Raw genomic sequence first — 14,077 nt, 5'->3', positions numbered from 1 at the left:
ATGGCCTCTAGAGCATGTAAGCCATCACAACTAGAGGTATGTAACTATCCTCAGATGAGGACACTATGCTTGCTATCAACTGGAATAGATGACTATATCAAACAGGCCCCTCACATATACTCATCTATCCCCTAACGATAATATAATAAACTCGGAGTGTATTCACTGCTAAAAACCCGGCGACAACAGGTGCCAAATAAGTCGAGATGTTCTCTCGGGCACGTTTGTAATAAGACAACAAAATTGTCGGGATTTCTCCCATACCTTAACCCTTAAGCCAATGTTCGTATTTTCTGCCATACCTTAACCCTAAAGCCAATGTTCGTATGTTTAATACAATTATGAAATAAATACTTGGACATAAGTTAGTTAACAGGGGGGGGGGACATTTCTAGATGGAAAAAGATAATTAATAACAATATAATGATACAATAACTGGATTATCAATATCTTCAATAACCAGTTATTCTCTATACAATTAATGTTGAAGTCGAATCAGAACTCCGGAGTCCGAACACAACTTCCAACAAAAGAACATGTTTTCAAGGAAACTTGATAATTTTAATGAAATAAGAACATCCTTATATTATTACAATAATAACAAACTCCACTAATGAAACAAATATGTATTTCAAATATTAAATATATTGGAAATCAAAGAACAAGAAATAAAATAATGGAGACCTTTCATGTGACGTCATCAGACGACTACTAACAGCAGAACTGATTCTGTTGAGTCGAATATTAGACACACACTCCCAACAAGCAAAATAAATTCAAAACTTTAAATTTGATCATTATCAATAAGATATTGACGGAGCTTGGCAGCTTTTAAAGCTGCTTTCCTTAAAGGACGCACTTCACTCACACTATCTCCATGAATCTGTTTGGTTTCACCACTAACGTTAGGTTGTGATTCTTCACCCTGCACTATTGTGGAGTTTATTAGTGGCAAGTGGATTTCCAAAGGAACCAATTTGTCTATGGTACGCTTACTTATAGATCCATTGTACAGAACATCAACTACTCTTATGATGTTTTCTTTATCTGGATACAATTTAACAATACGACCTAAAGGCCACTCATGTTGCGGACCTGGCCGTTCAACAATAACTACGTCCCCTACAAGTGGAGCTTTATCCTGACATGCTTGTGAACCACCGTAATGTTTCTCACGTAATGCAGTTAAGTATTAATTTCTCCACATATTTTCAAAGTGGTTAAGAATAACAGACACTTGGCTGTAACGTTTATTGAATTCACTATGATCCAAAAAGTTTGGATCTTCTTGACTATCTAGCTCTACTGATGGCATAGGATTTATGATCTTACCACACCATAAATGAATTGGGGCAAGAGGTTCGATGGGAGTTTCTGCATCTATGTAAGTTAAGGGACGATTATTCAATTTACACTGAATTTCCTTCAACACAGTTTCTAATTCATCTGCATTAACTCTTTTCGTGAACAGCACCTTTTTTAGACAGGACTTGGTTAGTCCAATGAGGCGTTCATAGAATCCCCCCTGCCAAGGAGCACTGAGTGCAATGAACTTCCATTGTATAATATTAACAGCCATATATTCCTTTACATCTCTTTGCATCAACAATTGATCAAAAAATTTGGCCCTGGCCAAGAAATTACTACCATTGTCAGTAATCACAGTGACAGGGGCAGAATAGATAGCACAAAATCGTCTAAAAACATTAATGAACGTTAATGCACTCATGTTACATGCTAACTCTAAATGAACTAGTCTTGATGCAGTACATGTAAAAAGTACTACTGTATATAATATTTATGGGGTTTACCATCTTCAGTTTTGGTTATGGTAATGGGACCTGAAAAATCAATACCAGTATGAAAAAATGGCCGCGTAAATTGAACTCTTACAGCTGGAAGTGGAGGAGGACCAGGGTAATCAAATCTCCTACCTTCAACTCTTTTACAATTTACACAATGTCTTAAGAACTTCTTAATGGTTGATATCACCTTTGGTATCCAATATTGTCTGCGAAGATAGGACAAAGTTTCTTTAACTCCACCATGCAGACATTTTTCATGAGCAAAATCAATTAAGAGATTAGCTAAATGACTTTTGGAAGGTATTAAGACAGAAAATTTGGTACTCTGGTCTAAATTAGAATGGTGTAGTCTACCACGACTATGAATAAGACCAGTAGACTCATCATAGTAAAGACCTATATCTTTAATGAATTGCAGTTTATCCTGCTCAAGACCGTTCAATTCCTTCCTAAGAAAGGCACAAATTCTGGGATAATGTGTATCATGAACATATCTGATCCAATACACAAGAGGATCGACTAATCTAATACCAGATTTAACACACATAATGAAATTATGAACAATTCTAGTAACATTCAACAACTTCCTAAGCGATGAGTAGTTACTATAATCAAAAATAGGTTCTGGAATAGGCACTTCAGGAACAATCTCTGAAACAATTTCACAAATCATTACTAAAAATCTCTGTTCAGGCCATTGTTCAGGACAGGATAACCATCAAGGTCCATGGGTTCAAAAACGAGACTTACGAAACTGAGCAATACTAATACCCCTTGTTAGGAGATCTGCAGGGTTCTTTTTGGTGGATACATATAAAAACTTGAAAGAGGATCCTATTTTCTTTATTTGAGCTACTCTATTTTGAACGTAGGTAATTTTACATTTATTATTTTTAAGCCATTGGAGAGCAACTTCTGAGTCTGACCAAATTATGACTTCTTCAATAAAGAAATGATGAAAAAGGTCTCTGATACAGCATGCAAATTGAGTACCTAGCTGTAATGCCGTTATTTCTAACTGAGGTATAGTACGAGTTATCAGTGGGGTTACTCTGGCCTTGCTAGCTACAAAATTAGATTGATTGTTATTACTGAGATAGCAAACTGCACCATAGGCAGTAGTACTGGCATCTACAAAAACATGAAGTCTATAAGAGTCTCCCATCCAACAGATACATCTAGGAAATTTGAAGGTTGGGAGCTCTGATAATTCACAAGCCAAAGTATTCCATCTGTCAAGAAATGAGGGTGGTAATTTTACATCCCAACCAATATTTTCCTTCCATGCTTCTTGAATTAATATCTTCCCTTTAATCAAAATAGGCACACACATACCCAAAGGGTCAAAACAAGAAGATACAAGAGACAGTAATTGTCTCTTCGTAACATACTGTAATGTTTCAAATTTACACAGATTTACAAATAATGAATCACTTGAAAGTTCCCAATTCAAACCTAATATTTTGTCCACAAGTGGAAATTCCAATGACTCCTCTGTACTCTTGCTTATATGATCCTTAAGTAATTTTGAATTAGTGTTCCATTGTCTCAGATACATTCCAGCCTTACTCATTTCAACATTGGCCACATCATATAACTCCACTAACTGCTGTTCATTATCAGCATTGTGCTGAAAATTATCCACATAAAAACTAGATAAAAGAACACCTGAATAGGGTGAATGTGATCTTTGAAAATGATACTGTAAGGTCATCTGCAATAAAAAAGGGCTGCAAGTAGCACCAAAGAGAACCGATCTAAACCTATATGTTTTTACTCTACTATTTTCGTCAAATGGATCTTCTAACCACAAAAATCTAGTAAAATCTCTGTGATGCTGTTGCAATCCAATCTGCAGAAAGGCCTTTTCAATATCTGCTATGCAGGCAAATTTATTCATTCTAAACCTGACTAACAAATCAAATAATTTCTCCGTTAATGGCGGACCGGTCATGAGACAATCATTCAATGATGCAGAGGATTTACTCGGCTTTGCACTACAATTATACACCACTCTAAGGGGTGTGGTGGAGGAGTTCTTTCTCACTGCATGATGTGGAAGATAGTGGGTGTTGGGACTTATTACAGGATTTTCAACCTCCTCAATAAAACCCAACTTTAACTGTTCCTTGATTATGTTATCATAACATTTCAAATGATCTGCTTGATGCTGGAACCTTTTTAGTTGATTATAAATTTGACCTAATGCTACATTATAATTAGTTGGGAGAAAAGGATGATTATGCTTGAATGGTAATTCCACCCAGTATCTTCCATTTCTATGCAAAACAGTAGTTTCATATTTTGAAATAGTTTCTACATCACTTGGCGAAACTTGTGAAGGAATGATTCCAACCACATCAAGATCCCACAATTTATGCACAGGAAGAGTATCATCAACCACGGCAGAGCTTATTGTGCGAGGATCAACCAACAATGGAGCACTTTCTCCTAACTCTACACTCACTCTAGCAACAAGGGCAATATTACAATGAATATGATCCGTACCTCTATGTGGAATGAGGCCATAAATTAAATAGCCACCTGGAGATTCAAGTAAATCTACATTATTCACTTGTCTCATACCTGATAAATAATTTCCAAGGAAATCTGCACCTATAAGCATTTTTATATTGTCAATCCTATCTGATTTTATATCTCTATCTGCAAGATGATAACCTATCTTATCAAGATCTCTCATCGTGTCACAAAGGCCAGGAGTTATTATCGGTTCAGGCATATCCTTCAAAACAATCAATGTTACTCTCTTTTTCCTATTTCCCAAAGAAACTACAGGGTTAACAATCTCATAATCCCTGGAATCACCCATACCATCAAAACTATTCGAAATCATATTTACAGTAGAAACTGTTCTGAGGCTTAACTCATTGGCCAAATCTTTATGAATGAAGGAATGTTGACTTCCACTATCAAAGAGGCACCTGACTCAGATTAACTGACCATCTTCTGATCTAACAGTTACCATTGCAGTAGGAAGAGCTACACTATAGTTTTGATGAGAAGACTGTTTATGAATTATAGACATCGCCTGATTCGTTGTTACAGGGTCACCCTTCAATTTATCACTGTTAACATCCTTACTAGTTACTGTGGACTTACCAATATTTGGAGTACCAACTGAACCTGGAGAACTAATACAAAGGAAAGAATGATGTTTCCCTTTTCTACAATGAGGACACATATTAAGAATGGTGGCACACTCAGTTGACTGATGTACCTTAGTACATTTAATACATCGATTCAATACCTTCAACCTTTCCCTCCTAGCATTTAGAGAGCTATAAATCGTACAGTCCAAAGGGTCTATGTTTTCCCTTACAATATATGCAAGAATAATTACTAAGTGTAGTGTAAGTACCTACAGTACTTGAACCCTTAAATGGAGATGAAGGTTTTGCTGGTGACTGGAAACGAATTTTATTGACTTCTGGTGTTCCCTTATTAGCACTCCCTTTATTTTCATGTTCCATAAAATTTAATAAGTGTTGAAGACCTTCCTTTATCTGACTTACACTAAAGTACATGGTTTTATAAAGACCAAACATAAAATCTTCTACCTCTTTTGGTAGTTTTAACACAATAAGTTCCCTCAATATCATCTCATTTGACGACACATCAATCTCAGAATCATGACCTATTTGCATGAGTAAGTTCTCCAAATCAACCTTAAAATCAAATATTTCACTTCTAACATATTTAGGCTTCCCTAAATTAATCAAAGATCTAAGTAAAGTTCGCCTTATCTTCTTTGGATCCCCATACATTTCAGTTAGCGCCTTAATGGCATCACCATAATCAGAAACTTCACCCTTAAAACCTGCAAGTAGCTTTTGAGCATTGCCCTTAATACATTTGGTTAGATATACATATTTAGTAACATCCTCTATGTCCTTCTTTAAATGAATAGATGTACTAAATTGATTCCAAAATCTAGTCCAATCTAGAGGGTCTCCTGAAAACTCTTTCAATTTTATTTCAGGCAACTTTACCTTAATCATAGAATTAGTACTACCATGCGGATTACTCTGAGAGATTGGGGAAAATTGTTTCATATACAATGACAGCTTAAGTTGAATTTCATGATATTTATCTTGGAGGTCAATATGTCTAGCCTCCCTCTCATCATGACCACTTTCATCAATATATTTATCAACAAATATGTCCCATCGAGATTCGTAACTGTTCCACCTTTTCTCTAAAGAAGCACTTTGAAGTTCCAAATAGCGAACTCCTGCATCACTGGTTAGAGCATCGGTCATATAATTTAGACCTCGTGTGATATGACCACGCAAACTGGTCAGTGACCTGTATTCAGCCTCCATTGTTATATCTATAGCAACCTTTGCACAATAAACATAAAATAAATATCTAACCAGAATTAGGATAGGTTAATCACAAATTCAAAGAAAATATATTTATAATATTGAAGTATGTGAAAGTGACATGATGATTGCATATAATAGAGAGGGTTGCAAAACGTTAAGGAACCAACTATATTATCCGGTTCGAAGGACCATTTTTAATCTTACTGTGGAGGAAAGTTGGATAATTCAACTACACAATAAAATAAAAAGAATTAATGTTACTCGGATAAGATGGAGTATAACATTTCCATTAGGCAACTAGTAAATGGGGGTGAGGCAAAACAACAAGTGTCTCTTTCACATACCTCACAATGCTGAGAAGATCAATCGAATAATCCATAATGGGAGTAAATATATCCGCATTTATCTTTCAGGAAAAACCTAATTTAGTCATCGTTCCTGAAACAACAAAACATACCACAGAGCATCATGCAAATCAAACTTATATAAATTTGGCATACATTACATATTGACAAAATAGAAAGAAATCCCACCCATTACAGTCCTCAAAGGGAAAATCTAAGCAATACATAACAGTAATAAAATGGAGAATTAATTGTAGGTTACTTTGAAAATGAAAGGTTGATTAGCTTGATACTATAAATATATACTTAATTCACATATTAGTCTTATATAAGAACTGCAATGGGTCAGCAAATGAAAATATTGATGGTAACCTACCGTGGCCCCCCTTAGGGCCGATAATAGTCGCACGGGTATTAGTCTAACAACCACACTCCTAGGCCTAACCTATTAGACTACTAACATGAACTATGCATTACTAAGACATAGAATGTGAGTTAGTTTAACCTAACACAAGATCAAACGACCATACATGATATTGAATGCTCGGCAACAATACCGTACCATATAGCGTAAAACACACTGCTGTGAAATAAATAAATGGCCTCTAGAGCATGTAAGCCATCACAACTAGAGGTATGTAACTATCCTCAGATGAGGACACTATGCTTGCTATCAACTGGAATAGATGACTATATCAACAGGCCCCTCACATATACTCATCTATCCCCTAACGATAATATAATAAACTCGGAGTGTATTCACTGCTAAAAACCCGGCGACAACAGGTGCCAAATAAGTCGAGATGTTCTCTCGGGCACGTTTGTAATAAGACAACAAAATTGTCGGGATTTCTCCCATACCTTAACCCTTAAGCCAATGTTCGTATTTTCTGCCATACCTTAACCCTTAAGCCAATGTTCGTATGTTTAATACAATTATGAAATAAATACTTGGACGTAAGGTAGTTAACAGGGGGAACATTTCTAGATGGAAAAAGATAATTAATAACAATATAATGATACAATAACTGGATTATTAATATCTTCAATAACCAGTTATTCTCTATACAATTAATGTTGAAGTCGAATCAGAACTCCGAAGTCCGAACACAACTTCCAACAAAAGAACATGTTTTCAAGGAAACTTGATAATTTTAATGAAATAAGAACATCCTTATATTGTTACAATAATAACAAACTCCAATAATGAAATAAATATATATTTCAAATATTAAATATATTGGAAATCAAAGAACAAGAAATAAAATAATGGAGACCTTTCATGTGACGTCATCAGACGACTACTAACAGCAGAACTGATTCTGTTGAGTCGAACATTCGACACACACTCTCAACAAGCAAAATAAATTCAAACCTTTAAATTTGATCATTATTAATAAGATATTGACGGAGCTTGGCAGCTTTTAAAGCTGCTTTCCTTAAAGGACGCACTTCACTCACACTATCTCCATGAATCTGTTTGGTTTCACCACTAACGTTAGGTTGTGATTCTTCACCCTGCACTATTGTAGAGTTTATAAGTGGCGAGTGGATTTCCAAAGGAACCAATTTGTCTATGGTACGCTTACTTATAGATCCATTGTACAGAACATCCACTACTCTTATGATGTTTTCTTTATCTGGATACAATTTAACAATACGACCTAAAGGCCACTCATGTTGCGGACCTGGCCGTTCAACAATAACTACGTCCCCTACAAGTGGAGCTTTATCCTGACATGCTTGTGAGCCACCGTAATGTTTCTCACGTAATGCAGTTAGGTATTCATTTCTCCACATATTTTCAAAGTGGTTAAGAATAACAGACACTTGGCTGTAACGTTTATTGAATTCACTATGATCCAAAAAGTTTGAATCTTCTTGACTATCTAGCTCTACTGATGGCATAGGATTTATGATCCTACCACACCATAAATGAATTGGGGCAAGAGGTTCGATGGGAGTTTCTGCATCTATGTAAGTTAAGGGACGATTATTCAATTTACACTGAATTTCCTTCAACACAGTTTCTAATTCATCTGCATTAACTCTTTTCTTGAACAGCACTTTTTTTAGACAGGACTTGGTTAGTCCAATGAGGCGTTCATAGAAGCCCCCCTGCCAAGGAGCACGGGGTGCAATGAACCTCCATTGTATATTATTAACAGCCATATACTCCTTTACATCTCTTTGCATCAACAATTGATCAAAAAATTTGGCACTGGCCAAGAAATTACTACCATTGTCAGAAATCACAGTGACAGGGGCAGAATAGATAGCACAAAATCGTCTAAAAATATTAATGAACGTTAATGCACTCATGTTACATGCTAACTCTAAATGAACTAGTCTTGATGCAGTACATGTAAAAAGTACTATATAATATTTATGGGGTTTACCATCTTCAGTTTTGGTTATGGTAATGGGACCTGAAAAATCAATGCCAGTATGAAAAAATGGCCGCGTAAATTGAACTCTTACAGCTGGAAGTGGAGGAGGACCAGGATAATCAAATCTCCTACCTTCAACTCTCTTACAATTTACACAATGTCTTAAGAACTTCTTAATGGTTGATATCACCTTTGGTATCCAATATTGTCTGCGAAGATAGGACAAAGTTTCTTTAACTCCACCATGCAAACATTTTTCATGAGCAAAATCAATTAAGAGATTAGCTAAATGACTCTTGGAAGGTATTAAGATAGGAAATTTGGTACTCTGGTCTAAATTAGAATGGTGTAGTCTACCACGACTATGAACAAGACCAGTAGACTCATCATAGTAAAGACCTATGTCTTTAATAAATTGCAGTTTATCCTGCCCAAGACCGTTCAATTCCTTCCTAAGGAAGGCACAAATCCTGGGATAATGTGTATCATGAACATATCTGATCCAATACACAAGATGATCGACTAATCTAATACCAGATTTAACACACATAATGAAATTATAAACAATTCTAGTAACATTCAACAACTTCCTAAGCGATGAGTAGTTATTATAATCAAAAATAGGTTCTGGAATAGGCACTTCAGCAACAATCTCTGAAACAATTTCACAAATCATTACTAAAAATCTCTGTTCAGGCCATTTTTCAGGACAGGATAACCATGAAGGTCCATGGGTCCATAGACGAGACTTACGAAACTGAGCAATACTAATACCCCTTGTTAGGAGATCTGCAAGGTTCTCTTTGGTAGATACATATAAAAACTTGGAAGAGGATCCTATTTCCTTTATTAGAGCTACTCTATTTTGAACGTAGGTAATTTTACATTTATTATTTTTAAGCCATTGTAGAGCAACTTCTGAGTCTGACCAAATTATGACTTCTTCAATAAAGAAATTATAAAAAAATGGTCTCTGATACAGCATGCAAATTGAGTAGCTAGCTGTAATGCCGTTATTTCTAACTGAGGTATAGTACGAGTTTTCAGTGGGGTCACTCTGGCCTTGCTAGCTACAAAATTAGATTGATTGTTATTACTGAGATAACAAACTGCACCATAGGCAGTAGTACTGGCTTCTACAAAAACATGAAGTCTATAAGAGTCTCCCATCCAACAGATACATCTAGGAAATTTGAAGGTTGGGAGCTCTGATAATTCACAAGCCAAAGTATTCCATCTGTCAAGAAATGAAAGTGGTAATTTTACATCCCAACCAATATTTTCTTTCCATGCTTCTTGAATTAATAACTTCCCTTTAATCAAAATAGGCACACACATACCCAAAGGGTCAAAACAAGAAGATACAAGAGACAGTAATTGTCTCTTCGTAACATGCTGTAATGTTTCAAATTTACACAGATTTACAAATAATGAATCACTTGAAAGTTCCCAATTTAAACCTAATATTTTGTCCACAAATGGAAATTCCAATGACTCCTCTGTACTCTGGTTTATATGATCCTTAAGTAATTTTGAATTACTGTTCCATTATCTCAGATTCATTCCTGGCTAACTCATTTCAACATTGGCTACATCATATAACTCCACTAACTGCTGTTCATTATCAGCAGTGTGCTGAAAATTATCCACATAAAAACTAGATAATAGAACACCTGAATAGGGTGAATGTGATATTTGAAAATGATACTATAAGGTCATCTGCAATAAAAAAAAAAAGGGCTGCAAGTAGCACCAAAGAGAACCGATTTAAACCTATAGGTTTTTACTCTACTATTTTCGTCAACTAGATCTTCTAACCACAAAAATCTAGTAAAATCTCTGTGATGCTGTTGCAATCCAATCTGCAGAAAGGCCTTCTCAATATCAGCTATGCAGGCAAATTTATTCATTCTAAATCTGACTAACAAATCAAATAATTTCTCCGTTAATGACGGACCGGTCATGAGACAATCAATCAATGATGCAGAGGATTTACTTGGCTTTGCACTACAATTATACACCACTCTAAGGGGTGTAGTGGAGGAGCTCTTTCTGACTGCATGATGTGGAAGATAGTGGGTGTTGGGACTTATTACAGGATTTTCAACCTCCTCAATAAAACCCAACTTTAATTGTTCCTTGATTATGTTATCATAACATTTCAAATGATCTGGTTGATGCTGGAACCTTTTTAGTTGATTATACATTTGACCTAATGCTACATTATAATTAGTTGGGAGAAAAGGATGATTATGTTTGAATGGTAACTCCACCCAGTATCTTCCATTTCTATGCAAAACAGTAGTTTCATATTTTGAAATAGTTTCTACATCACTCGGCGAAACTTGTGAAGGAATGATTCCAACCACATCAAGATCCCACAATTTATGCACAGGAAGAGTATCCTCAACCACGGAAGAGATTATTGTGCGAGGATCAACCAACAATGGAGCACTTTCTCCTAACTCGACACTCACTTTAGCAACAAGGGCACTATTACAATGAATATGATCCGTACCTCTATGTGGAATAAGGCCATGAATTAAATAGCCACCTGGAGACTCAAGTAAATCTACATTATTCACTTGTCTCATACCTGATAAATAATTTCCCAGGAATTCTGCACCTATAAGCATTTTTATATTGTCAATCCTATCTGATTTTATATCTCTATCTGCAAGATGATAACCTATCTTATCAAGATCTCTCATCGTGTCACAAAGGCCAGGAGTTATTATCGGTTCAGGCATATCCTTCAAAACAATCAATGTTACTCTCTTTTTCCTATTTCCCAAAGAAACTACAGGGTTAACAATCTCATAATCCCTGGAATCACCCATACCATCAAAACTATTCGAAATCATATTTACAGTAGAAACTGTTCTGAGGCTTAACTCATTGGCCAAATCTTTATGAATGAAGGAATGTTGACTTCCACTATCAAAGAGGCACCTGACTCAGATTAACTGACCATCTTCTGATCTAACAGTTACCATTGCAGTAGGAAGAGCTACACTATAGTTTTGATGAGAAGACTGTTTATGAATTATAGACATCGCCTGATTCGTTGTTACAGGGTCACCCTTCAATTTATCACTGTTAACATCCTTACTAGTTACTGTGGACTTACCAATACTTGAAGTACCAACTGAACCTTGAGAACTAATACAAAGGAAAGAATCATGTTTCCCTTTTCTACAATGAGGACACATATTAAGAATGGTGGCACACTCAGTTGACTGATGTACCTTAGTACATTTAATACATCGATTCAATACCTTCAACCTTTCCCTCCTAGCATTTAGAGAGCTATAAATCGTACAGTCAAAGGGTCTATGTTTTCCCTTACAATATATGCAAGAATAATTACCAAGTGTAGTGTAAGTACCTACAGTATTTGAACCCTTAAATGGAGATGAAGATTTTGCTGGTGACTGGAAACGAGTTTTATTGACTTCTGGTGTTCCCTTATTAGCATTCCCTTTATTTTCATGTTCCATAAAATTTAATAAGTGTTGAAGACCTTCCTTTATCTGACTTACACTAAAGTACATGGTTTTATAAAGACCAAACATAAAATATTCTACCTCTTTTGGTAGTTTTAACACAATAAGTTCCCTCAATATCATCTCATTTGACGACACATCAATCTCAGAATCATGACCTATTTGCATGAGTAAGATCTCCAAATCAACCTTAAAATCAAATATTTCACTTCTAACATATTTAGGCTTCCCTAAATTAATCAAAGATCTAAGTAAAGTTCGCCTTATCTTCTTTGGATCCCCATACATTTCAGTTAGCGCCTTAATGGCATCACCATAATCAGAAGCTTCACCCTTAAAACCTGCAAGTAGCTTTTGAGCATTGCCCTTAATACATTGGGTTAGATACACATATTTAGTAACATCCTCTATGTCCTTCTTTAAATGAATAGATGTACTAAATTGATTCCAAAATCTAGTCCAATCTAGAGGGTCTCCTGAAAACTCTTTCAATTTTATTTCAGGCAACTTTACCTTAATCATAGAATAGTACTATCATGCGGATTACTCTGAGAGATTGGGGAAAATTGTTTCATATACAGTGACAGCTTAAGTTGAATCTCATGATATTTATCTTGGAGGTCAATATGTCTAGCCTCCCTCTCATCATGACCACTTTCATCAATATATTTATCAAAAAATATATCCCATCGAGATTCGTAACTGTTCCACCTTTTCTCTAAAGAAGCACTTTGAAGTTCCAAATATCGAACTCCTGCATCACTGGTTAGGGCATCGGTCATATACTTTAGACCTCGCGTGATATGACCTTTCATGTGACGAACTGCAGAACTGATTCTGTTGAGTCGAACATTCGACACAGTCATAGGTAGCTAATGGTTCGTCTATGAAAGTCTTTTTATGGTAGGTGCTTCTTTGACCGAGTCTCTTCATTATCAGGTAGAGGGCCACTAGTTTAAAAAAAATTATGGGAAATTCTGCTAACTCAAGTGACCATTTTTCAAATGCAACGATCTCTTCTGAATATTCTCCCAAACCCAACCAGGAGGCATCTATCTAGATCATGGTAAGGGAAGTGAGTACCATTTTGACCAATATATGAAAGTAATTTGATATTGTCCATGGCTTGAAAACTCTTTTACTACAACCCAAGCCTAATAATCTTAAAACCCTGTCAGAGCTTCCTTTCTCGAAACCCAATAGAAATCTTCCGATATTTTTTTTTTAACACTGGTCAACTACCAAGAGAAACTGAAGATGTAAAATCTTCCCTGGTTACCTCCCGAAGAAATATATATACCCTTTCTTAGAATGCTTTGCTGCAATGCTTCTGTTATGGTTAATATGGTTTTCCCCATATTCCATGGGTTAATTAGCAACTTGATATCGTTCGTGAAATTATTCTTGATTCTGCAAAGTTGATTAGGATGCCTAGATTTTGAAGAACCTGCTGAACTTGATTTATGTATTTGAGGCATAATTCCTGTGTTTCTCTTCAAATGAGCCAGTCATCAAATAACCTATGATCTGAAATCTCTGACACCACAAAAGTTTGACCACAGACTTCACTTGCTATGTAAACACTCTTACGATAGTGAGACTTAGGTCCATTCCAATCAGCGTCTTTTATATCAGTGGTACAAGTGTGAGCCCTTCTGAGTAGTAATTGGTAACCAGGCAATATGA

General features: G+C 35.8%; 3 protein-coding genes across 3 annotated transcripts; all 3 read right to left on the bottom strand.

Annotated features, from left to right (window-relative positions):
• Window positions 1–784: 784 nt before the first annotated feature.
• On the bottom strand, window positions 785–1,729 carry LOC137636784 (uncharacterized). The gene is made up of 2 exons (XM_068369152.1): window positions 1,264–1,729; window positions 785–1,149 (listed from the first exon to the last, which is right to left on the bottom strand). Exons 1-2 carry the CDS (start codon window positions 1,727–1,729, stop codon window positions 785–787), a joined length of 831 nt encoding a protein of 276 aa, XP_068225253.1.
• Window positions 1,730–1,782: 53 nt separating this feature from the next.
• Window positions 1,783–4,659, bottom strand: LOC137636783 (uncharacterized). Its single transcript, XM_068369151.1, has 2 exons — window positions 2,556–4,659; window positions 1,783–2,456 (listed from the first exon to the last, which is right to left on the bottom strand). Exons 1-2 carry the CDS (start codon window positions 4,657–4,659, stop codon window positions 1,783–1,785), a joined length of 2,778 nt encoding a protein of 925 aa, XP_068225252.1.
• Window positions 4,660–11,842: 7,183 nt separating this feature from the next.
• LOC137636782 (uncharacterized) lies at window positions 11,843–12,913 on the bottom strand. Its single transcript, XM_068369150.1, has one exon. It carries the CDS (start codon window positions 12,911–12,913, stop codon window positions 11,843–11,845), a length of 1,071 nt encoding a protein of 356 aa, XP_068225251.1.
• Between the last annotated feature and the right edge of the window lie 1,164 nt (window positions 12,914–14,077).

Source organism: Palaemon carinicauda, unplaced genomic scaffold, assembly GCF_036898095.1.
Source record: "Palaemon carinicauda isolate YSFRI2023 unplaced genomic scaffold, ASM3689809v2 scaffold39, whole genome shotgun sequence".
Classification (NCBI taxonomy): domain Eukaryota; kingdom Metazoa; phylum Arthropoda; class Malacostraca; order Decapoda; family Palaemonidae; genus Palaemon; species Palaemon carinicauda.
The sequence above is the reverse complement of the archived record's forward strand: the minus strand, read 5'-3'. Positions and strand labels throughout refer to the sequence as shown.